The sequence below is a fragment of the Heloderma suspectum genome, chromosome 4 (assembly GCF_057233095.1).
Source record: "Heloderma suspectum isolate Gila_16-S chromosome 4, 16-S_ref, whole genome shotgun sequence".
Classification (NCBI taxonomy): Eukaryota; Metazoa; Chordata; class Lepidosauria; order Squamata; family Helodermatidae; genus Heloderma; species Heloderma suspectum.
This window is the reverse complement of record NC_139461.1, coordinates 276,411,986-276,436,047: the sequence shown is the minus strand read 5'-3', so window position 1 is coordinate 276,436,047 and position 24,062 is coordinate 276,411,986. Positions and strand designations below refer to the sequence as shown.

Genomic DNA, 24,062 nt, shown 5'->3' with positions numbered 1-24,062 from the left:
TGATCCACACAATCAAAGGCTTTAGCGTAGTCAATGAAGCAGAAATAGACGTTTTTCTGGAATTCTCTTGCTTTCTCCATGATCCAGCAAATGTTGGTAATTTGATCTCTAGTTCCTCTGCCTCTTCGGAACCCAGCTTGTACTTCCGGTAGTTCTCAGTTCACATACTGCTGAAGCCTAGCTTGTAGGATTTTGAGCATCACCTTGCTGGCATGTGAAATGAGCGCAATTGTGCGGTAGTTTGAACACTCTTTGGCATTGCCCTTCTTTGGAATTGGAATGTAAACTGACCTTTTCCAGTCTTGTGGCCATTGTTGAGTGTTCCAAATTTGTTGGCATATTGAATGCAGCACCTTAACAGCATCATCTTTTAGGATTGTAAATAGCTCAGCTGGAATACTGTCATCTCCTCTAGCTTTGTTGTTAGAAATGCTTCCTAAAGCCCACTTGACTTCACTCTCAAGGATGTCCGGCTCAAGTTCAGTGACCACACTATCATGGCTATCAGGGACATTCAGATCTTTCCTGTATAGTTCTTCTGTGTATTCTTGCCACCTCTTCTTAATCTCATCTGCTTCTGTTACCTCCCTGCCTTCTTTGTCCTTTATCATGCCCGTCTTTGCACTAAACGTTCCTTTGAAACCTCCAATTTTCTTGAAGAGATCTCTAGTCTTTCCCATTCTACTGTTTTCTTCGATTTCTTTGCATTGTTCATTTAAGAAGGCCTTCTTGTCTCTCCTTGCTATTCTCTGGAACTCTGCATTCAGTTGGCTATATCTTCCCCTTTCTCCCTTGCTTTTCGCTTCCCTTCTTTCCTCAGCTACTTGTAAAGCCTCATCAGACAGCCACTTGGCTTTCTTGCATTTCTTTTTGTTTGGGATGGATTTCGTTGTTGCCTCCTGAACAATGTTGCGGACCTCCGTCCATAGTTCCTCAGGCACTCTGTCAATCAGGTCTAATCCCTGAAATCTATTCCTCACCTCCACTGTATATTCATCAGGGATATGATTGAGGTCATACCTGAATGCTTTAGTGGTTTTCCCTATGTTCTTCAATTTAAGCCGAAATTTTGCAACAAGAAGCTCATGATCTGAGCCACAGTCAGCTCCAGGTCTTGTTTTTACTGACTGTATGGAGCTTCTCCATCTTTGGCTGCAAAGGACATAATCAATCTGATTTCGATATTGACCATCTGGTGATGTCCAAGTGTAGAGTCGCCTCTTGTGCTGTTGGAAAAGGGTATTAGCTATGATCAACATGTTCTCTTGGCAAAACTGTATTAGCCTTTGTCCTTCTTCATTTTGTACACCAAGGCCATGCTTGCCTTTTATCCCGGTGATGTCTTGACTTCCTACTTTAGCATTCCAATCCCCTATGATGAAGAGGACATCTTTTTTGGGTGTTAGTTCTAGAAGGTGTTGTAGGTCTTCATAGAACTGATCAACCTCAGCTTCTCCGGCCTCAGTGGTTGGGGCATAGACTTGAATTAATGTGATGTTGAATGGTTTGCCTTGGATTCGTACTGAGATCATTCTATCGTTTTTGAGATTGTACCCCAGTACTGCTTTTCCCACCCTTTTATTGACTATGAGTGCTACTCCATTTCTTCTAAGGGATTCTTGCAAGCAGTAGTAGATATAATGGTCACCTGAATTAAATTCGCCCATGCTTGTCCACTTTAGTTTGCTGATTCCCAAGATGCCGATGTTCAGTCTTGCCATCTCATGTTTGACCACCTCCAGCTTACCTTGATTCATTGATCTGAAATTCCAGGTTCCTAAACAATATTGTTCTTTACAGTATCAGATTTTCTTTTCACCACCAGACACATCCACAGCTGAGTGTCCTTTTGGCTTTGGCCCAGCCGCTTCACTCTTTCTGGCTCTACTTGGAAATTCCCTCTGCTCTTCCCCAGTAGTATATTGGACACTTTCCGACCTGAGGGGCTCATCTTCCAGCATCATATTTTTTAGCCTTGTGGTACATTCCATGGGGTTTTCTTGGCAAGAATACTGGAGTGAGTTGCCATTTCCTTATCCAGTGGACCTTTGTCAGAACTCTCTGCCATGACCTGTCCATCTTGGGTGGCCCTGCATGGCATAGCTTATGGCTTCACTGAGTTACACAAGGCCCTTCACCACAACAAGGCAGTGATCCATGAAGGGGAGAGTAATAATTACCTACATTAAAATATGTATGTATAGTTTACAATTTGCAAAAAGTCAGAGTTTGTAAACTATTGTAAGAAATAAGAATTGTATCTCTTTTTGTTACTATGATGTACTCTACAGTTTGCTTTGTAGCAGTAGTAATAATAGCCAAATAAGTACTTTTACTTATTAAAAAATGTACTTTTCACTGCCCTACCCCATGCAGAACTATGCACTGATGCTCATTGGCTTTGTTGTTGTTGTTGTTGTTCAGTCGTTAAGTCGTGTCCGACTCTTCGTGACCCCATGGAGCATAGCACGCCAGGCCTTCCTGTCCTCCGCTCTCTCCCGGAGTGTGCTCAGGTTCATATTCATTGCATCGGTGATGCTATCGCTCATTGGCTTAGCCTTATCTAACTCTGCATAGGCCTGGGATGCCCTATTTTGTTAGAGATCAGTCTGGAACAGGGAAGGCAGCAATATGATCTTTTCCCCAAACTCTGCTAAGTGTTAAAGGTCACAGAGGCTCTCTTCACACCTGGCATTTTATCCCACAACAAACTGCTACTTTTGATTCCTGATCATTTCTGGGATTTAAACTGGCCCTGTATACAGGCATGTCTCATAGCGTTTACCTCCACTCTATGTCTTTTCATGGCTGGGTGGAGCTGCACCGAAAAATCAGGACAGAAGGGGGCTGCTGGCCCCATGACCCCTCCCCTCCCCTGATCATTGGTTACTGTAACATAATTGATGGCTGCACCCCATCCCTCCACTCCTCCACAGCCGGAGGGAAGTCAGAAGCCCTTCCAGTGACTGAGATAGTGGACTATGGGAGCTGGTCCCCTGCCCCCTCCTTCCTCCGACTTTGTGGTGAGGGAGAGAGAGTCTTCTTGGTGGCTTACCCTGAGGTTGCTGGTGCTGCTAGTCCTTCTCTGCTAAATATGTCACTCTGTCATGGAATTAAATGCAGTACATTGCTTGCACTACTGAGTTTGAAGGGTATACTGATTTCCAGGTACCCAACTACAGAAGTAAGAAATCCACACACGGACTTGTATACAGTTAATGCACCAGGCCATCCCAGGTGACTGCTTCATGGGGACACCTTCTTCATTAGACCCGGCTTGCTTCCCTCCTCCTTGCTGTTGTTGGTCTTCCCCCTTATTCTGGCTTCCCAACAACCCTGTAGGGTGGGATAGGGGAAGAGATAGTGGTGGGCTTGCTTCCCAATCATATGAATGTTTTCACAGGCATGAGTGCAATTCCATTCAACGGCTGTATGAAAAAAATCCTATCGAACTGGTGAGCAAAATGGAGAAGAAGCAGTCAGTGATGTCAATGGGAGACGGAAGTTCCAACTAGGGGATGGGAGGCCTTAAGACTGCTACTCTAAGTAGACTTACAATGCATTCCTATGCATGCCTACTCAGAAGCAAGCCACACAAATGTTAATGGCACTTACTCCCAGGAAAGGAAAGCCTTACAGCCAATGTGTTTACTCAGAAGTAAGCATTGCTGTGTTTAGGGGGATCTCAGAGAAGCATTTGGGATGGTTAACCACTTTACAGTTCAAGCACCCATAGTGGTATGGGAGAGAGGCAGGTTAAGTCACTGGAAGAGTGGTCAATGACCTGCCCCCTGCCTCCACTGATTTGTTGTCATGACGTTATTCAGCACTGCCCAGCAATACCCCCTAGCACACGCCCACACAAAGCAGGACAAAGTTCTAAAGGGGAAATACACAGGGTGGAAATGGCGATTTCAATTGCAAGCACAGAAAATGCCGGGTTTTCCCCATTCTCAGATAACCTGGGAAGAGGGAGAGGAAGTTGTGAGCATCATTTAAAGTCCCTACGAAAACCAGTGATTAAAGAAGAATGATCCTGCTAAAAAACCAATATGTGAAGGTAGCCAAAGTCCTAGGGTGGAAGGGGGTGGTACTGTCCTCTTTAAAGGGAGTGGTAATCAGGCCATTCCTGAAAAAGCATAACCTGGACCTGGATGGTGCTAATAACAACTCTAGACCAGTAGCCAACATCCCCTTCCTGGGCAAGGTATTTGAGCAGGTGGTTTCTGGTCAACTGCAGGCACTCTTGAATGAAACTGATTATCTAGACCCATTGCAGTCAGACTTCAGGCCTGGTTTTGGAATGGAAACTGTCTTGGTCACCCTGTGTGATGACCTTTGCTAAGAGAGGGAGAGGGCCTCTTGGCAGCTTTCGATACCATCAGCCATGGTGTCCTTCTGGATAGGTTGTCTAGGTTGGGAGTTGGAGGCACTGCATTGCTCCTACTTGGGTGGCTGATTCCAGAAGGTGCTACTGGGGGGACTAATGCTCTGTGCCTTGGCAGCTATGCTGTGGGGTTCCACAGGGCTCTATTCTATCCCCCATGCATTCAACATCTACATGAAACCGCTGCGGGAGTTTATCTGGAGGTGTGGGCTGAGATGTCATCAATATGCGGATGACACCCAGCTCTACCTCTCCTTTTCATCAAATCCAGGTGAGGCAGTGGCTGCTCTGAATCAGTGCTTGGGCATGGTAATAGACTGGATGAGGGCCAGTAAAATGAGACTCAATCCAGGCAGGATGGAGGTAGTATTAGTGGGTGGTTCATCTGCCTGGCTAAGTGATATTCAACATGTTCTGGAGGAGGCTGCACTCCCCTTAAAGGATCAGGATAGTTTGGAGGTGCTCTTGGATCCAGCATTGACACTGAAGGCGAACCTGGCAGCACAGAACCCTTTTATCAGCTTAGGCTGGTATACCAACTACATCCTTATCTGGACAGAGATACCCTTGATACAGGTATCCATGCTCTGGTAATCTCTCATCTGGATTACTGCAACGTGTTATATGTGGGGCTGCCTTTGAAAACAGTCCAGAAAGTTCAGCTGGTCCAAAATAGGGCAGAAATATTGTTGAAAGATTGGGGACTGGCCGACGTGATCATATTATGCCAGTCCATCTGCACTGGCTGCCAGTCCATTTCTGGTATTCAAGGTGTTAAATGGCTTGGGGCCATTTGGTATATCTGTTTGGTATTCAAGGCCTTAAATGGCTTGGGGCCATGTTACCTGAAGGATCATCTCCTCCCATATGTACCTGCCCAGACTCCAAGTTCATCTTCAGTGGTCCTTCTCTGGGAGCCCCCACCAAAAGAAGTGAGGTGGGTGGATGCTAAGAAGAGGGCTTTTTCTGTTGTGGCACCCCAGCTGTGGAATGAGCTTCCCATAGAGGCTCATCTGGTACCTACATTGTGCCCTTTTTTGGTACCAGGAGAAGACCTTATTTTCTCAGGCATTTTAGTCTTTCAGTTTCTGTTTTTCAGTCTTTCTGTTCTGTTCAGTTGTTTTAAATCTGTACTGTATTTTAAATCTTTGCACTGCTGCTAGGGTTTATTTTGGTTTTTATTTTTTTATATACTGTAGTTTTATACTGTACAGTATAACACATACAGTATGAAAGTAAGCTGCACTGAACTTTCTGATAGACAAGAATAAGAAAGATTGTATTGTTAGCATTCCCCTTCATGGATCACTGCCTTGTTGTGGCGAAGGGGCTTGCGTAACTCAGTGAAGCCATAAGCTATGCCGTGCAGGGCCACCCAAGATGGACAGGTCATGGCAGAGAGTTCTGACAAAATGTGGTCCACTGGAGAAGGAAATGGCAACCCACTCCAGTATTCTTGCCAAGAAAACCCCATGGAACGTATCACAAGGCTAAAAGATATGACGCCGGAAGATGAGCCCCTCAGGTCGGAAGGTGTCCAGTATGCTACTGGGGAAGAGCAGAGGGTATTTCCAAGTAGTGCCAGAAAGAGTGAAGCGGCTGGGCCAAAGCCGAAAGGACACTCAGCTGTGGATGTGTCTGGTGGTGAAAAGAAAATCCGATGGTGTAAAGAACAATATTGTTTAGGAACCTGGAATGTCAGATCAATGAATCAAGGTAAGCTGGAGGTGGTCAAACATGAGATGGCAAGATTGAACATCGACATCTTGGGAATCAGCGAACTAAAATGGACAGGCATGGGCGAATTTAATTCAGGTGACCATCATATCTACTATTGTGGGCAAGAATCCCTTAGAAGAAATGGAGTAGCACTCATAGTCAACAAAAGGGTGGGAAAAGCAGTACTGGGGTACAATCTTAAAAATGATAGAATGATCTCAGTACGAATCCAAGGCAAACCATTCAACATCACAGTAATTCAAGTCTATGCCCCAACCACTGAGGCCGGAGAAGCTGAGGTTGATCGGTTCTATGAAGACCTACAACACCTTCTAGAACTAACACCCAAAAAAGATGTCCTCTTCATCATAGGGGATTGGAATGCTAAAGTAGGAAGTCAAGACATCACCGGGATAAAAGGCAAGCATGGCCTTGATGTACAAAATGAAGCAGGACAAAGGCTAATACAGTTTTGCCAAGAGAACATGTTGATCATAGCTAATACCCTTTTCCAACAGCACAAGAGGCGACTCTACACTTGGACATCACCAAATGGTCAATATCGAAATCAGATTGATTATGTCCTTTGCAGCCAAAGATGGAGAAGCTCCATACAGTCAGTAAAAACAAGACCTGGAGCTGACTGTGGCTCAGATCATGAGCTGCTTCTTGCAAAATTTCGTCTTAAATTGAAGAACGTCGGGAAAACCACTAAACCGTTCAGGTATGACCTAAATCATATCCCTGATGAATATACAGTGGAGGTGAGGAATAGATTTCAGGGATTAGACCTGATAGACAGAGTGCCTGAGGAACTATGGACGGAGGTCCGTAACATTGTTCAGGAGGCAGCAACGAAATCCATCCCAAAGAAAAAGAAATGCAAGAAAGCCAAGTGGCTGTCTGATGAGGCTTTACAAGTAGCTCACGAAAGAAGGGAAGCAAAAAGCAAGGGAGAAAGGGGAAGATATACCCAACTGAATGCAGAGTTCCAGAGAACAGCAAGGAGAGACAAGAAGGCCTTCTTAAATGAACAATGCAAAGAAATCGAGGAAAACAACAGAATGGGAAAGACTAGAGATCTCTTCAAGAAAATTGGAGATCTCAAGGGAATGTTTTGTGCAAAGACGGGCATGATAAAGGACAAAGAAGGCAGGGAGGTAACAGAAGCAGATGAGATTAAGAAGAGGTGGCAAGAATACACAGAAGAACTATACAGGAAAGATCTGAATGTCCCTGATAGCCATGATAGTGCGGTCACTGAACTTGAGCCGGACATCCTAGAGAGTGAAGTCAAGTGGGCCTTAGGAAGCATTAGTAACAACAAAGCTAGCGGAGATGACAGTATTCCAGCCGAGCTATTTAAAATCCTAAAAGATGATGCTGTTAAGGTGCTGCATTCAATATGCCAACAAATCTGGAACACTCAACAGTGGCCACAAGACTGGAAAAGGTCAGTTTACATTCCAATTCCAAAGAAGGGCAACGCCAAAGAGTGTTCAAACTACCGCACAATTGCGCTCATTTCACATGCCAGCAAGGTGATGCTCAAAATCCTACAAGCTAGGCTTCAGCAGTATGCGAACCGAGAACTACCGGAAGTACAAGCTGGGTTTAGAAGAGGCAGAGGAACTAGAGATCAAATCGCCAACATTCACTGCATCATGGAGAAAACAAGAGAATTCCAGAAAAACGTCTATTTCTGCTTCATTGACTATGCTAAAGCCTTTGATTGTGTGGATCACAACAAACTGTGGCAAATTCTTAAAGTGATGGGAGTACCAGACCACCTTACCTGTCTCCTGAGAAACCTGTACGAGGGTCAAGAAGCAACAGTAAGAACCAGACATGGAACAACCGATTGGTTCAAAATTGGGAAAGGAGTACGACAAGGCTGCATATTGTCACCCTGCCTATTTAACTTATATGCAGAGTACATCATGAGAAATGCCGGGTTGGATGAATCACAGGTCGGAATTAAGATTGCTGGGAGAATTATCAACAACCTCCGATATGCAGACGATACCACCCTAATGGCAGAAAGCGAAGAGGATCTAAAGAGCCTCTTGTTGAGGGTGAAAGAGGAGAGTGCAAAAGCTGGTTTGAAACTCAACATTAAAAAAACTAAGATCATGGCATCTGGCCCCATCACTTCCTGGCATATAGAAGGGGAAGAAATGGAAGCAGTGACAGATTTTACTTTCTTGGGCTCCAAGATCACCGCAGACGGTGACTGTAGCCATGAAATTAAAAGACGCTTGCTCCTTGGGAGGAAAGCTATGGCCAACCTAGACAGTATAGTAAGAAGCAGAGACATCACCTTGCCGACAAAGGTCCGTCTAATCAAAGCTATGGTTTTCCCAGTAGTAATGTATGGCTGTGAGAGCTGGACTATAAGGAAGGCTGAGCGCCGAAGAATTGATGCTTTCGAACTGTGGTGCTGGAGAAGACTCTTACGAGTGCCCTGGACTGCAAGGAGGTCAAATCAGTCCATCCTAAAGGAAATCAACCCTGAGTGCTCATTGGAAGGACAGATGCTGAAGCTGAAGCTCCAATATTTTGGCCACCTAATGCGAAGAGAAAACTCCCTGGAAAAGACCCTGATGCTGGGAAAGACTGAAGGCAAAAGGAGAAGGGGACGGCAGAGGATGAGATGGCTAGATAGCATCACGGATGCAATGAATATGAACTTGAGCACGCTCCGGGAGAGAGCGCAGGACAGGAAGGCCTGGCATGCTATGGTCCATGGGGTCACGAAGAGTCGGACACGACTGAACGACTGAACAACAACAACAATTGTTAGCGTTAAGGTGCTGAGGTCATTTGCTCCACCCTCCTAGGATAGCACTCACATAACATTTATTGGCAACCATGAGAACTTGAAACTTAACTCTTAAAAGGGAAATCTGATACTTCCTGTCCTTTGCAAGCAAGTGCTCTTTGTATGAAAGCATATAAGGCAGGGGTAGGCAACATGGTGCCCATGGGCACCAATGCACCCCCAGACAACTTTCTTGGCACCCACCAAGGTATCCTACCCATCCCACTTATCTTTAATACACATTTTCATACCGGCAGCTGGAATTGCTGTGAAATAGCTTTATGTTGGTTCTGAAAACTGTGGTAGCAAGGGAGTTTAGTGTGTTGGGGCTCAGATCCCCCTTTTGTCTTCTTTGCCACACCATCCATTGTAGCCATTTTGTAGTGGTGCCCAGGACAATTTCTCAAATGGCCAGATGGGCCCATGGCCCCAAACAGTTGCCTACCCCTGGTTTAAAGGAAAACAGTGGGGAGTTGGGGGTGGCCCACAGGGGAAATTAACAAATCCCTCTGAGTTGATTAGAAGTTCCAGTAATTTTGGTTACACATTCTTCCTTGTTCCCATCTGCCAGTCCCATCCCCTTCGCAGTGAGATGGAAGCCCTTGGTGGCTTTATTTTGCAGGGTTATTCATTCAGGGTCTGCAGAATGCTGCCTGTTTGGAGAAGATAAGGGCAAAGCCGTTTAACCCTTTGGATGTCTTTGTAAGGCAGTTTTATCACCATGCCCTTTTGAAGAAGATGGCTGGCTGGCAGGGCTCGGGTGGGATTTACCGTTTAAAACAGAAACCTCTGGGTTAGTGGGTTTGTTTTCCTCCAGGAATACCGACGCGTTCTTGATTTGTGAAACGGGATTTACCGTTCAATGTGCAGGGGGGAGGGAAGGGAGAAGGCACATCTTCCTTCTTGACCTGGTTTAGGCTCCCCACCCCCCAAAAAAGCCCCCAGCTACTTTGTGTCTAGCTACTCAAGCTCTCTCTCTCTCTCTCTCTCTCTCACACACACACACACACACGCACACAGAGTGAGGGGGAGATGCCTTCGCTGCTTCGGAAGGCACACGGCTTTGCGAACGGATCTTTGTTCGCCTCTCTCTCTCTCGCTCGCTCCATTCTGAAATTATTTGCCGATTAGAAGCAACCTCGAGAGACCGGCTAACCTTTTGAACAATATTGGCATGTAACATCCTGTCTGGGAATAATTATTAGTTAGTGGGGAGACTGAGTAACGTGATCCAGTTCATTCATTCATTCACTCAGTCACTCACTCCTCTGTCTCTCCGTGCAGTTTCAAAACCTCATGCGTTCTCCACTTGCTAATGGATTAATGTACTGCAGGCAAAGACAACGCCTAGGTAAACAGAACGCTCTCTCTCCCTTCTCTCCCCCCCCCCGCTTCTCTCTGTCTCCCCGCACCCCAATACCCTCTCCTTCTCCCTCGTTTCTTTTTTAGAGCTTTCTCCGCACAATTTCAGTCTCTGAGCGCTCTCCAGGAGATCAGCGTAAAACGTGTGTGTGTGTGTGTGTGTGTGTGTGTGTGAATGATGGTGATAATGTGTTCTTGAAGACAGACGCACCTTATACCGGCAGCAGAAAACCGGGAAGTTTCGTACTGTCACACCGGCGGCCAGGTATAGTATGAAAGGCTGAGGGGGCGGGGGATTGAGAGAGATGAAGGCACTGCCTCACTTCACTCTGAGATGAAAACCCTTTCCTCCTCCCCGCGGAGGCGACCGGTCCTGTTTGCCCAGGTGTTCCTTAGGCGCACCTCTGTACTCCGTGGGTAGCCGTTTCTCTCGCTCCCTCCCTCCCTCCTTCCTCTATTTCGGCTCTCTAGAGTTTGAAAGGGCTACGAGTACGACTCTATGCTGCCAGCTTACCTGAGAGTTAAACTTGGAGTGGGACTTACTCCATCGCTTGGAGTCGGACGTACTTCGGAATAAGCACATGCTGACGCATAGGACCAGATCAGGGTGTAAACCGGATCGGGCTTAAGTATGCAACCAGCGGGGTGATGGGATCATGTAAGAAAGAATGGCCCGAGAAAGGACTGCGGCGTGCGGCGCTCCTTGTCTTTTGCAGCGTGGCTGGTAGTACTGCACCTCGCGAAATCCGACTGAAACGGTACAAACTTAGTACGTGGTAGGAATGGTGCGTTGTCTCGTATGTGTGGGCAGTGGGATGGGGTGGGGGACAGCGGGAACGTACTACTCGTGACGTTCTCACTCCCAAGAAGTTCTGGTTCTTCCCCTCGCCATGGGCCGAGGGCACACGCCGCCGCCGCCGCCGCCGCCGGCGCCGATCCTGGAGTACGTGGCGCGGCGTTGATGAACTCTGGTTTCTTTTCTCTGGTTATAGGCCCGGCAACGCACAGCCGAGTATGTAGGGTTGTTTCCAATGTTAGTCCGACCTAGAGTAGACCCACTGAAATGAATGGGACTTCTTACTCATGGCTAAGCCTCATTCATTTCAATAGGTCTACTCTGGGTAAGACTAACATTGGATACAAGCCATAAGGTTGCTTTCTTTTGCGGAAGACCTTGCTGGACTCCGCATCGAGTGTTTTCTAGCTGAATGGAAGACCTGGGCAGAGAGCGCTGCCTTTGCTAAAATGGAATCGGATTAACAAAAGCGTTTCCGACGTTACCACGTTCTTTACTCTGCACGGGGCGGGGAGAATACAACCCCAGGAATGTCTACTCGGAAGTAAGTTCCACTGAATTCAATGGGTGGGGCTTACTCCAAGTTAAAAACAACAAAGAGTTTTATGGCACCTTAAAGACTAACAGATTTATTATGGCATAAACTTTCGTGGACTATACTCCACTTCATCAGACGTAAGTGTACGTATCCCAGGTAAGTATATTTACGGACTTTGGAAGGGAAGGGGGTTTGGAGCGCAGAAAGTCTGCGCTCCAAATCACCCTCCCCTTCCAAACACATTTGCTTAGAAATAAAATGTCAGAAGTGTACCTGCCTCTCCTCACTCGATTATTTAGCAGCTCAGCGTGTGAACTGCTTCCACTGAACACCATTGCGCTTGACAATGGAAATGAAAGAAACCTCTTGCCTCTGGCATCTGATCCGTCATTTCACACACATGCAACTCGCGGCTAATATTTGTTTATTTGTATACCGCCATCAGATTGCATGGCACTTTACAAAGTAAACAAAAGAGCAGTCCCCTGCCCCAAACAGCTTACAGTCTAAAAAAGCCAACAGTTTGTAGGATAAAGAGGCTGCATGTGTGAATTCGCCTTTACTTTACTCCTAGGTAGCGTTTAGGAGTGGGATGGGGCATCGTAATCTTGACATTGAAAGCCACCCCCGAAGTTATAATCAGTGGAGGCTGGTGGCTCCGATTTCGGTGGGGCTATGAATCCTTTCTGAGTTTCAGTCAGAACTACCCAGAACTCCAAAGGAGCTCTCCAAGGTGCTGAACCTAGTTTGGGGATGGGGTTCAGAACCCTGGGTAGCTCCTTTATAGTTCTGACTAGTTCTGACTGAAACCCAGAGTGGATTTCTGGCCCCACCAAAAACGTGGCCACCAGCCTCCACTTGATAACAATCGGAAGATTGTCTGATGCGAACTCTAACCGTCTATGGGTACTTCCAAACAGGGCTGTTAAGTCTGAATTGACTTGTTTCTAACTTTAAACACATGCCTTTGGGAGAAGTGGGGTTCCGAACTCACAGTACTTGAGAAGAGTATCGGCGGAAGTAGTGCTTCTTAATCTGGGGTAAACTATTGATTGGGTGGATAAGTGGCATTTACAGACGGTTGCACTTTCCATCACAGTCGATTATTTGAATTTAGACTGAAACTGGCACTTCGCTCTACTCCCTGTCTCACGGGTACATTCTATTGAAAGTACGTCCTTCCCCTCAACATCGGTTGTTTAGGATTCTTAGGGCGCAACCCTATGCATGTTTAGACAGAAAAGGTCCTACAACTTATTGTACGATTTTTTTCTGTCTAAATATGGATAGGAGTGTGCCCTTGGCCATTTAGATCTCCTGACTCCAGGGACAGAATCAGTTTAAAGAAGGACAAAGGTGCATCGAATCGATCCAGGGGTGCCTGAATAAATGCACTTAATAAAGGCTGGTTTCAGTGTTTGTTTCCTTATTTCCAGCAAAGAGGACGAAAGCAGGTTTAGGGGTCCTGAAAGGACTCGGAGAAGAGCAGAGAGGCCTGTCTGAATAACTTGTAGGATAAGATTTAACAGACAGCATCTAAGTGGCACTCCTGGAACCGGCAAGCAACTCATGCTCATCCCGTCCCAAACCATGTTTTGAATGCCCAAACACTGATTGGTGTATCCGTTTGAGACACAACTATATAGGTCTCTATTGAGTCAGTAATGGTAGGTCTAGAAAATCCCGGAGTCAAATGAAGAGCTACTGAAATTCAGTGGGAAGAGAACGGAAATGGAAGGGGAGGGAAAAGGAACCGGCTTGTTGGTGCTGTCTGGGGTGAGAGGCTTTGCGCGGAGGAAAGTGGAAGGTGGGATGGTTGTAAACGCCAGCGGGGGCTCTTGGGGAGGAGGGAGGAGGCTTGGGAAGATCGACGTCATCCAAAAAGAGTGCTTAATGAAGAAAATGGGGCCTCCCCCGTTTAGGATCCACAAATAGTGATTTCGGAGGGAACTGGCCGTGACCTTTTCCAGACAAAACAAACAGGAGGGAAAAAGAAAAGGCGGCGCGCGGTTTAGTCTGACTCTTTCCCTTTTCGCCTCATTTAGCAGATCTCTGTTCCTTTCTGGAGAGGAAAGATTCTGGAGAGGTTCCTTTAAGAGGAGAGATGGTTGGAATATACCAAAATACCTTCTGTTCTCTCTCTCTCTCTCTGTCTCACACTACACTTTAATTGTAATCATAATGGTATGTAGATCTTGCCTTTCACATCCTATAGGTGTATTTTTGTTAGTTGTAGGGGACACAAATAATGCTGCCTTTGGTGTTACTTCCTTTGTTGTGATGCGCAAAGCGAGAGGGTAGGATATTAAAAGCAAGCTTAAAATACCATTCTTTTTGGTCAGAGTTGTTTTAATGCCCTAAGGACAGGAGATGTTCAGCTGTCTAGTTCGGTATTCATCAGAGATTACTGTCATAGTTTTGCCCGCAGCGAATTAAAAAAGAAAATACTGTAGTTCAAATTCATCTGGAAAATTCAGTGTTCTTTTGGACAACAATTCGTTGTGTGTGGGCGTGTGTTTAAACACACCAAAAACAACCCAGGGACTTCACTTAAAAGCTCTGTGCAGCCAAAGGTACCATCGCTGGGAACCAAACAACCCAATCAAATAACTCTTTGGAACAAGATAATATCGAAGATGCCAGCCCATTAATATCTGAGACCACTTCATGCTTAACATTTCACAAATGCCTCCGCAAATTTAAGAATTTTCCAAAATCATCTTTCTCTAAATACAAAAGAACTGGGGTCCCAGACAGGTGTGTGTGTGCTCAGGTGTGTGAGTGAGAGAGAGTTTGGGACACTGAACGGTGGCTTTGCAATAAAAATTAAAATCTGGATGTAATTTCATCATTCCTTTGTAGCAGATGCTTGCTGGATGTTTCTAAATATGGAAAGGGCTTGCCTTTCTCGACCTAATTGAGCAATGATACATGATCATTCCTTTTCCAAAGCCAGAATGGAGACCTGCTTTTTGCTAAATTGCAGCGATGACTCCTTCCCCTTTCCTGCTTCAGATGTGCGTGCGTGTGTGTGTGCGTGTGTGTGTGTGTGTGTGCGCGTGTGTGCATATGTATGAATGAAGGGGTTCTTTTTGATCTTAATCACTCAGAACATTAGCAGCGGAGGCAGCGACTTTCAGCGCAATGCAAACGTACCTATTTAAAGCTGTAATGGTTATAAGCTAACTACCGCTTTAAAAGGGTACGTTTGTATCGCCCTGAAAATCCCTTGGATTCTCGTTGCAGCCCTAGGGACTTCTGTTTCTGAGTCAGTACGGTTTTGATCGTTCTATGAATACCGACTCCTTTGAGCCTTACTTCTTTTACCATTCAGACATGCTACATCATGCTACAGTTTCCTGCGATTATAAACATCTTTGGAGAAAGGTTTCAGCCATATAGTTCTTTCTTTACTTTGACTTTAATTTCCTATAATTTTAAATTTATAATATAATTTTATCAGCTCTATTCTAAGTTTGATTCTGATCCTCCAATCTTAACATGACTTGCTTATTTTATTTCCTGAGCGATTCGGATCACGCAGACACACACACAGAGACATACGCGCATCGAACAGCAAATAAAATTAGGCAGTAAGTACACACACAGGTATTTCAGGCAGGATCCTATTTTAGGAACATTTAATTGTTATATTAATAGAAGTGTAAATGATTGGGGGGGGGGGGAGGAAGCGACCAATCAAATCAGAAACAGAGTTCGCTGAAGGACCCTGTTTTAGTGGTGTGTTAAGGAGGGTTCGATTTCCCAACATCTGCCCGCCCTCTCACATTTCTCTTCATGCCCATACAGGGCAAAGCAGAATTGGTTGTCGCAGTATTTCAGTGGCAGGAGCTGCCTAAAACATTGGCTAAAACTAAGTGGCCACTAAATTTTTAATAGTATGGTATTAAATACAACGTAATAAGAATAAGATACATTTACTATCCCAAAGATGAGAACAGGGATACTGAATACATATATGAAAATAGAAGATGAAGCAACGTCATATGTATATATTCTGTAATATCGATGGACATTTGGGAAACATTTATTTTATGCTGGCGTTCCTCTTTATTCGTCATAAAACCAAACAGATGAAATCTGTTACATTCGCCCTCTGCCAAGCGATATCTATATCGATATCTTAAGTGGATTTCGTAGCGATACATAGCCAATCCGCCATTTTCTAGGCCTGCTTTTCTGTCATTATTCACCGTATACTGGTTTACTAGTATTGTTTTCCTGTCCAAGACAGTAGCGCACGAAAAAGAGGCACAAATCGAACGAAAAAAAGACATAAATCTAATGGGAGGGAAAGGTGCGGAGGAACAGATTTACTTCCTAGTATGTTCATGGAGATGTTTCCTTTGGGTTTCTGGGTTGCTGATTTTGGGGCGGTGGGGGCGGAGGAGGAAGGTTCCTATGCAAAGGCTGGGTTAGGGAGCATTCTTCAAAGCAAGCTTGGGAAGGAATAGAAATCCTGTATAGATTTCAAATGCCTCCATCTGCAGTATTTCTGAGGCGTGGGTGTTGCTGTTAGGCGGGGGGGAGGGGAAGAGGAGAGGTAGAGTTTGGAGGGGACTTGCAGTACCTCCCCCAGAAATGCAGCAAACCTTCCCTCGCCCCCACCCCCTTCGTCGCCGCTTGCCCTCCCCTTCCTTTTGATAGATGGACGCGTGGGGATGGAGACGTGTTGTGCACGGCGAAAGGCTTGCGTTGGCAGTCTGGTGATCATCGCACATCCCTCTGCCCCCCCTCTGCCCCCTCCCCTCTCCCTAGGCTCGTCTGCATTGCACTGGCACCGCTGAAGCTGGAGAGACAACCCACCCGCGTCTCTGCCGCTTCGGAAGAAGAAGAGGAGGAAGGACGTCGGGGAAGAGAAAGGCAAGAAGCCTTGGGAACCCAAGCTGGGCATCCAAGCACCGCCATTTCCTGACACTTGCTGTGCGCCCTCTCCGGACCCTATGCGCCAGGAAGAAGGCGAAGGCTTCACATGGAGGTGCCAAGGGGGACCCTCTGAGCGGTGTCATGGTCCAAGGGACACTGCAGAGGAGAAGGTCCAGTTCCAACAGAGAGTGGAGATAGCGCCCTTGTAGGTTCGCTGCCAACCACCGTCGGCAGGAGAGGAGCGCAAATCGCCCCCGGGACAGCAGAATTCCACCCAACGCCTTGTTGCTTTTAAATATATAGTTGTTGTTCCTTTAATTTTTGGAGCGCGCGGTCTTTCTTGGCCACCCCCCGCTCCCTGCCCGCATCCAGACACAAGCCAGGGAGCATCATGGCGACGCTCATCCGCAGCAAGATCTCCAATGTGGCCACCTCGGTGTCCAACAAGTCCCAGGCGAAAGTCAGCGGCATGTTTGCCCGCATGGGCTTCCAGGCGGCCACGGACGAAGAGGCGGTGGGGTTCGTCCACTGCGATGACCTGGACTACGAACACCGGCAGGGGCTGCAGATGGACATCTTGAAATCCGAGGGCGGCGAGGAAGGAGGGGAGGCGCCCTTGGAAGGGGACATCCACTACCAGAGGGACGGCACTGGGCCGGGTCCCCTGGCCCCGTCCTCCTCCAAGGACGAAGGCGTGTGCTCCGAGTTGTCCGGCCAAGGAAAGCCCAGGATCACGGCCTGGGAAGCCGGCTGGAATGTCACCAACGCCATCCAGGTAACCGTCCAGGCTCCGTGTTGCTCGGTTCGGCGGGGCGGAATCCTGGCTCCCTTGGAAGCGATGTCAGAGCGTTGCCATTGGCTTTCCATGGAGCCAGCATGCCCTCTCCCCCTCCCCCCGCAGAGCACGACAGGGATGGCTGCCTTTACCCGGCAGAGGATTTCGTAGCGGATTCTGCTCCCCTTCACCTCGAGTGTGCCCTGTGGAGCCCCAGAGGCGGCAGGGACCGCCGCCCTCAACGTGTGCCTGAAGAACGGGCCACGCGCGGGCGGCTGTCCGCTGCTGGGCGGGTCCACGCCGCGCTTCACTTTCCGCAAATCAGCGCTCCACAGCCGGTCTTCTTTTACTTCCAGTCAGTGGGATTGAAAGGATGGCCAAAGGTTGGCTGGTTGGCTGGTTGGTGTAGAGGTTATTTATTTAGAGGGAAGAGGTTGTCTCCTTCCCCGCCCCTTCCCCCAATTCTGTCCAAGCTCATGGCGATGGTCAGAAATCCAAACCCAGACATGCTTTCGGATCATAAAAGACTGCGATCTTAGATACACATCCTAGAACCGAATTACCTAACCCCCTACACTTCATCTGTCTTTCCTCGTGAATTCGCTTTTATGGTGCATCGAACCGCTTCTGTCACCGTTCTGGACGTCAATATGACCAAGGCAACATAAGGTCCAAATACCACAGCCTGGTCTCTCCCCTAGGCATTTCACAGTCCTTTTTCGTTATTCAGTTAAATGTATGTGGAATGTGACTTGTATTGCAGATAAAATGGCACTTACTGGTTTTAATCTTCAAAACCTTAATGAACCATCATGTTGCATTAAAAATACTATATTATTATTATTATTATTATTATTATTAGCAAAAGTGCAGGTGCATAAAGATAAGAACTCCTTTTACAAACAATCAAAATGCAACATAACGAAATTATATTTATGAATGGCTTGGTGCTTTTCTATTTCAATTGGATATGCTTCATATCTGAGAAGAAAAGGTAATATTGATCAGGAGATGCATTCCTATGAAGATAAGTTGTATTTCCGTATTTGTGATCGATTTTTCATTTGTTGTTGAAGGGGCTGGATGCAAACTTGCCCAACAACCTCTCCTTATATTTTTAAATATTTTAATCTCCAAATTATTGCCAGCTCAGATAAAATCCAAGCTGATTTTTTTAAAAAAAACGCTTCCTTATTTTCACCAAGAAGGGTTTTTTCCCCCCACCAATAAGGAGGGACCTATAAGAGTCTTAGATTAATCCTATACTTATCTAAGCCTGGGTAAAAATGTCCTCTGTAGGGGTTTACTAGGGTTGAAATCCTATACATACTTACCTGGGAATAAGCCCCACTGAACTCAATTGGACTTATTTCAGAGTAAACATCTTCTATAGGATTGCACTGTACATGATCTATAAAACGATCCAGCCCAATTTAAGTTCTTACTGAACTGGTTTGTCCCTCAGATAAGGAACCTAACAGGAATGTCCTATACACCCCAAACCTCAGTGTTTACATTTAGAATGTCTTATACCCCAAACCCAAACATATACATTTAGTAGAATAATGAATTAACCTATGTTTCTTTGCAGAACTGGAGATACTTTGGGGCAGAGGGGAAAGGAAGAGACTATCTCTCTGGTGATAATTTATAGCAATTTGAAAGATCCAGACTTTATTATTGTTCCTGATATTGCACCAGGTGCTGTATTACTTCTTTTTAAAGTAGGTCCTATCAATGACTTACTATCTTAACAAAATAAGATACAAAAGGGATATGGAATGAGAAAGGGTGGTAATAAGGATATTTGTCTTTCTTGGTGATTCTAACATATCCCTCCCTTTTTTTCAAATCCAGAATTAATTTTGAGCTGATTGGTTCACTGTTTTTGTTTTTTTAAAAAACAAACAAACAGGAAAGGGTCACATTGCAGTTAAAAGAGATGCAGTGCAATCCTAGGCGTGTTTACCTGGATGTTAGTCCCACTGTGTTCAATGGGACTTACTGTCTTATAAGTGTCTTTAGGATTGTAGCCTTGATGATGATGGTGACTGACATTTATAACAAGACATTATGGATTACTTAACAGTTTTCTAGCTTTGAAGTGAGATATTTACAAACAGCATTCAGCCTTTTCTTTTTCTTTTGAGCAACTTCATTCTTTAAATGGCAGGGCTCTAGCTAAAAATAAATTTTTGTGGTTGCATAAGGATTTCATGGATGCATATGACTGCCTGTTCTTTAAGAGTTATTCTATGCTGGAAAATGAAGTATGACATTTCTTCCTGAGGCCTGCTTCTAAAAGGCTTGTTTTTGTTTGATTCCATGGCACAGAAAAAACAGGTTTCTGCTGTCTGCTTTTGTGCATGTCAACTGCAAAATAAAAACGGGCAATACAGTCTCCATTTTGTTTCTTTCTAGGGGATGTTTGTCCTTGGCCTGCCCTATGCTATTCTTCATGGTGGATACCTAGGACTCTTTTTAATTATTTTTGCAGCTGTGGTTTGCTGCTATACTGGGAAAATCCTTATTGCCTGTCTCTATGAAGAGAATGAAGATGGGGAGATAGTCAGGGTGAGAGACTCCTATGTGGACATTGCTAATGCCTGCTGCACTCCCAGGTTTCCTACGCTTGGGGGAAGGATTGTGAATGTGGCTCAGATCATAGAGCTGGTCATGACCTGCATCCTCTATGTGGTGGTCAGTGGCAACCTGATGTATAACAGCTTCCCAAGCTTGCCGGTCTCCCAGAAATCATGGTCCATCATTGCCACAGCTGTGCTCCTTCCTTGTGCTTTCTTGAAGAACCTCAAGGCAGTCTCCAAGTTCAGCTTGCTCTGCACCTTGGCCCATTTTGTGATCAACATTTTGGTGATTGCCTACTGCCTCTCCAGAGCCCGTGACTGGGCATGGGACAAAGTCAAGTTTTACATTGACGTGAAGAAGTTCCCCATCTCCATTGGCATCATCGTCTTCAGCTACACCTCCCAGATCTTTCTGCCTTCCTTAGAAGGGAACATGCAGAACCCCAAGGAGTTCCACTGCATGATGAACTGGACTCACATAGCTGCTTGCATCCTGAAAGGACTCTTTGCCTTGGTAGCCTATCTGACTTGGGCTGATGACACAAAAGAAGTAATCACAGACAACTTGCCATCCACCATTAGGGCCGTTGTTAACCTTTTCTTGGTGGCCAAGGCCTTGCTCTCCTATCCGTTGCCCTTCTTTGCAGCCGTGGAAGTCCTGGAGAGATCCCTCTTCCAAGATGGAAACAGGGCCTTCTTCCCTAATTGCTATGGGGGTGATGGGAGGCTGAAAGCCTGGGGGCTTACCCTCAGGTGTGCTCTTGTTGTGTTCACCTTGTTGATGGCCATTTATGTCCCACATTTTGCCCTCCTGATGGGCCTCACAGGGAGCCTCACAGGCGCAGGCCTCTGTTTCCTCCTTCCCAGCCTCTTCCACCTCAAGCTCTTGTGGAGGAAGCTCTTGTGGCACCATGTCTTCTTTGATGTGGCCATTTTTGTAATAGGTGGCATATGTAGTGTGTCTGGGTTCATCCACTCTTTAGAAGGTCTAATTGAAGCTTTTAGAACCAATTCAGAAGACTAAAGGAGGGGTTGAGCTGGTTGCATTAAAAGGTGAGTACGAGAAAGAAAGGATCACACAGAGCATCCACATAGCCAAATGATGCATTCCCATGAAGAGAAATGTTGTTCTTTTCATTAAGTACACCCAACAGATTCTATCACAGAACCTTAAGCAAAGTTTCCAGATCAAATACTTATCCTGCAGACTTTTTAAATAAACTAAGCCTGAGAAATAAATATATTTTGTATTATTTAGATATTAGCAGAGAGAAAATATTTGAAATATTTCCCTGTCCTGTTCATTCAATTATCTCAATCTTTATATGGGAAGTAAAATGCTCTATTTGGAAATAGTGAGAAGTTTCATGGTAATATTTTTGCAAGTTTTATGCAATTCAGTCTTGTTTAAAAAATACATAGATGTCAGCACAATTGCTTGGGATCATTGCACTGGGACACTGGAGAACATACACAACCTGATAAAGCCTCATGTAAGATCTAGATTGTATGAGCAACAAGTTAACATAGCTGTGATGATGACCAACAATGAGTCTAGCAAGCTGCAGGGTATACATTGTATATTTAAAACAACAAGTAAGGACTGCTTAATACTTCCATACCAACTCATTCCAATACCAGTGCTTCCCATGTTGATTAAGAATCATCTAGCCTCCAGCTGAGATTGGAAACTTGAAGTTCAGTTCTAGATTGGGTCATTTTTATTTCTAAATTACCTAAATAAATAATAAATTTGTTGGATTTGAAAAAATATTCTGGATATGAAGCAAAACACACACAAGAAAACCATTCTGTGCAACTACCAGATCTGTGGAGCTGTTTCAAATGTATGTGTGGTGTAATTGTGGTAAATAAGATGACAAATGTATATCAGAAAATTTATCTTTATCATATAATGTGGTACATAAATATATCAAACAATAAAGAGAAATCATAATAACGATGGCTGGCATAGTTTGTTCTAGAGAACACAGTAATAGCACTTATCTAACACTCTAGAGTGTTCAAAGTCATGCCCTACTTGGGTGTTTCCCACAGGCAGCTGGTTGGCCACTGTGTGAACCCAGTCTTGGACTAGATGGAGCCTTGGTCTGATCCAGCATGGCTCTTCTTATGTTCTAAAGAATTTCACATACATTATCTCATTGCAACAACCTATTATGGCTACAATCCTAAATGTCAGCCTTCTTCAACCTGATACCTTCCAGATGTGTTTGACTGCAAGTCCCATCATCCCCAGGCCACGTTCGCTGGGAATAATGGGACTTTTGGTTGGGACTGGAAACAAAGCCCTATGAAGAGAGACTGAAAGAACTGGGCATGTTTAGCCTTGAGAAGAGAAGACTGAGGGGAGATATGATAGCGCTCTTCAAGTACTTGAAAGGTTGTCCCAGAGAAGAAGGCCAGGATCTCTTCTTGATCATCCCAGAGTGCAGGACACGGAATAATGGGCTCAAGTGACAGGAAGCCAGATTCTGGCTGAACACCAGGAAAAACTTCCTGACTGTTAGAGCAATACGACAATGGAACCAATGACCTAGGGAGGTAGTGGGCCCTCCCACACTGGAGGCATTCAAGATGAGGTTGGACAGCCATCTGTCGGGGATGCTCTGACTTGGATTCCTGCACTGAGCAGGGGGTTGGACTCGATGGCCTTGTAGGCCCCTTCCAACCCTACTGTTCTATGATTCTATGATTCTACACATCTGTAGGGCATCAGGTTGAGGAATCCTGCTATACAGCCTGGTAGTGTGAGGCTCTCTTCTACATAGACATGTATATGATCATACTTTAAGGTAGGTCAGTATTGTTGTGGTGCAGGGCAGATGCTGAGAGACTGGGGCTTGTCTAAGGCAAGTAGCAAATTCATAGCAGGTGCAAGATTTGAGCTGGTGACTTCTCAGCTCACATGCAGTATAGCGCTATGTATGTTTACTCAGAAGTAAGCCCCACTGGTTTCTGTGGGAGATACCATAGTACAAGGATTATGGCCTCAGTCTCTGAGCTACCAACTTATACTAGCTCTCATCTAAGCAAAATGAAGTGTTGTATATAGAGCTAAATATGATAAGGATATCTTTAAGGAGAAGTGGAGACACGTGTTCTTGCTTTGCCTCCTTCATTCCAGTTTATGTGGGTATCTTTTCTTGTTTTTATAAAGTATTTAAGAAATACAAGGTAACAATTATATAACAAGAAAAACATCAACACACGCAGGCTGTTTGACATTATTCATCACATATTTTAGAATTGTTGTACCTGAACATATCTTGTTGTATACATTTTAAGCTCTGTTGCAGACAGAAATATTTATTTTTCAATTATTACCCTTACTGGTTGTTACATCCTTCCAAAAATATCTTGACTGGAACAGGGAGGCAAAACAATACATGCTTTTTGTCTGTATTCCCCCAGTTGTATAGTTGATGGTGTGTCTTGTTTTCAATTCCCCAATTTATTATGAATTCTTACTGTTATTTAATTTATATTGTCGTTTTAATGTGCAAACCATTTTACCACCTTTTACATAGTATATCTTGCAACAGCAGCATGAAACAGGTGAGTAGTATTCTCATTTTACAGATGGGAAGCTGAGACCAAGAAGGAGTTGCTCAACTACTGCTGAGATGGGAATTGAACCCAAGGGTCTGCCAGGTCTAAGAATCAAATTGCACATTCAGAACCATCTTATGGTGCAGCTCTTTCTGAACTATACCACTTCAGCTTGCAGGTAGGGGATTCACAGGACTGAATTTCCCTCTATATAAGAGCACCCACCCTGTATGTGGTAAGCTAGCATGCTAGGGAAAAAAGAGTGAAGACCTTAGTCTTCTTTCTGATGTGGGCAGCCTTACGTAACCTGGTCTTGGACTACAACCCCCACTATCCCTATGCTGGCTAGGGATGATGGGAGTTGCAGTGTAACAACTCTGGGAGGACACCAGATTGGGGAAGGCTGTTTCTTTTTTTTAATGTGCAATGAAGGAGTGTTGGTTAAAATGTGTGTGTGTGTGTATGTGTGTGTGTAGGATTCAAGGCTTGCTTTCTGAGACAATCTTACAAGGGTCATGTACCACATAACAGTTCTGCATGTGTACTTCTTAGTTTAGTGCTTTGTCCACTGGACTTGTATGGTGGAAAAATGAAATGAACCGTGAAGTGCAATTGTCAC

General features: G+C 45.2%; 1 protein-coding gene across 1 annotated transcript; it reads left to right on the top strand.

Moving 5' to 3' along the window:
* The first annotated feature begins 16,901 nt into the window (after window positions 1-16,901).
* On the top strand, window positions 16,902-20,894 carry SLC32A1 (solute carrier family 32 member 1). Its single transcript, XM_084848374.1, has 2 exons — window positions 16,902-17,285; window positions 19,707-20,894. Exons 1-2 carry the CDS (start codon window positions 16,902-16,904, stop codon window positions 20,892-20,894), a joined length of 1,572 nt encoding a protein of 523 aa, XP_084704500.1.
* Window positions 20,895-24,062: the final 3,168 nt, after the last annotated feature.

What these genes read in the sequence shown, in the direction of transcription:
- SLC32A1 (XM_084848374.1), top strand. Translation starts at nt 16,902, where the DNA reads ATGGCGACGCTCATCCGCAGCAAGATCTCCAATGTGGCCACCTCGGTG. An exon ending in ATGTCACCAACGCCATCCAG is followed by an intron (nt 17,286 to 19,706) that starts GTAACCGTCCAG and finishes GTTTCTTTCTAG; the next exon opens with GGGATGTTTGTCCTTGGCCT.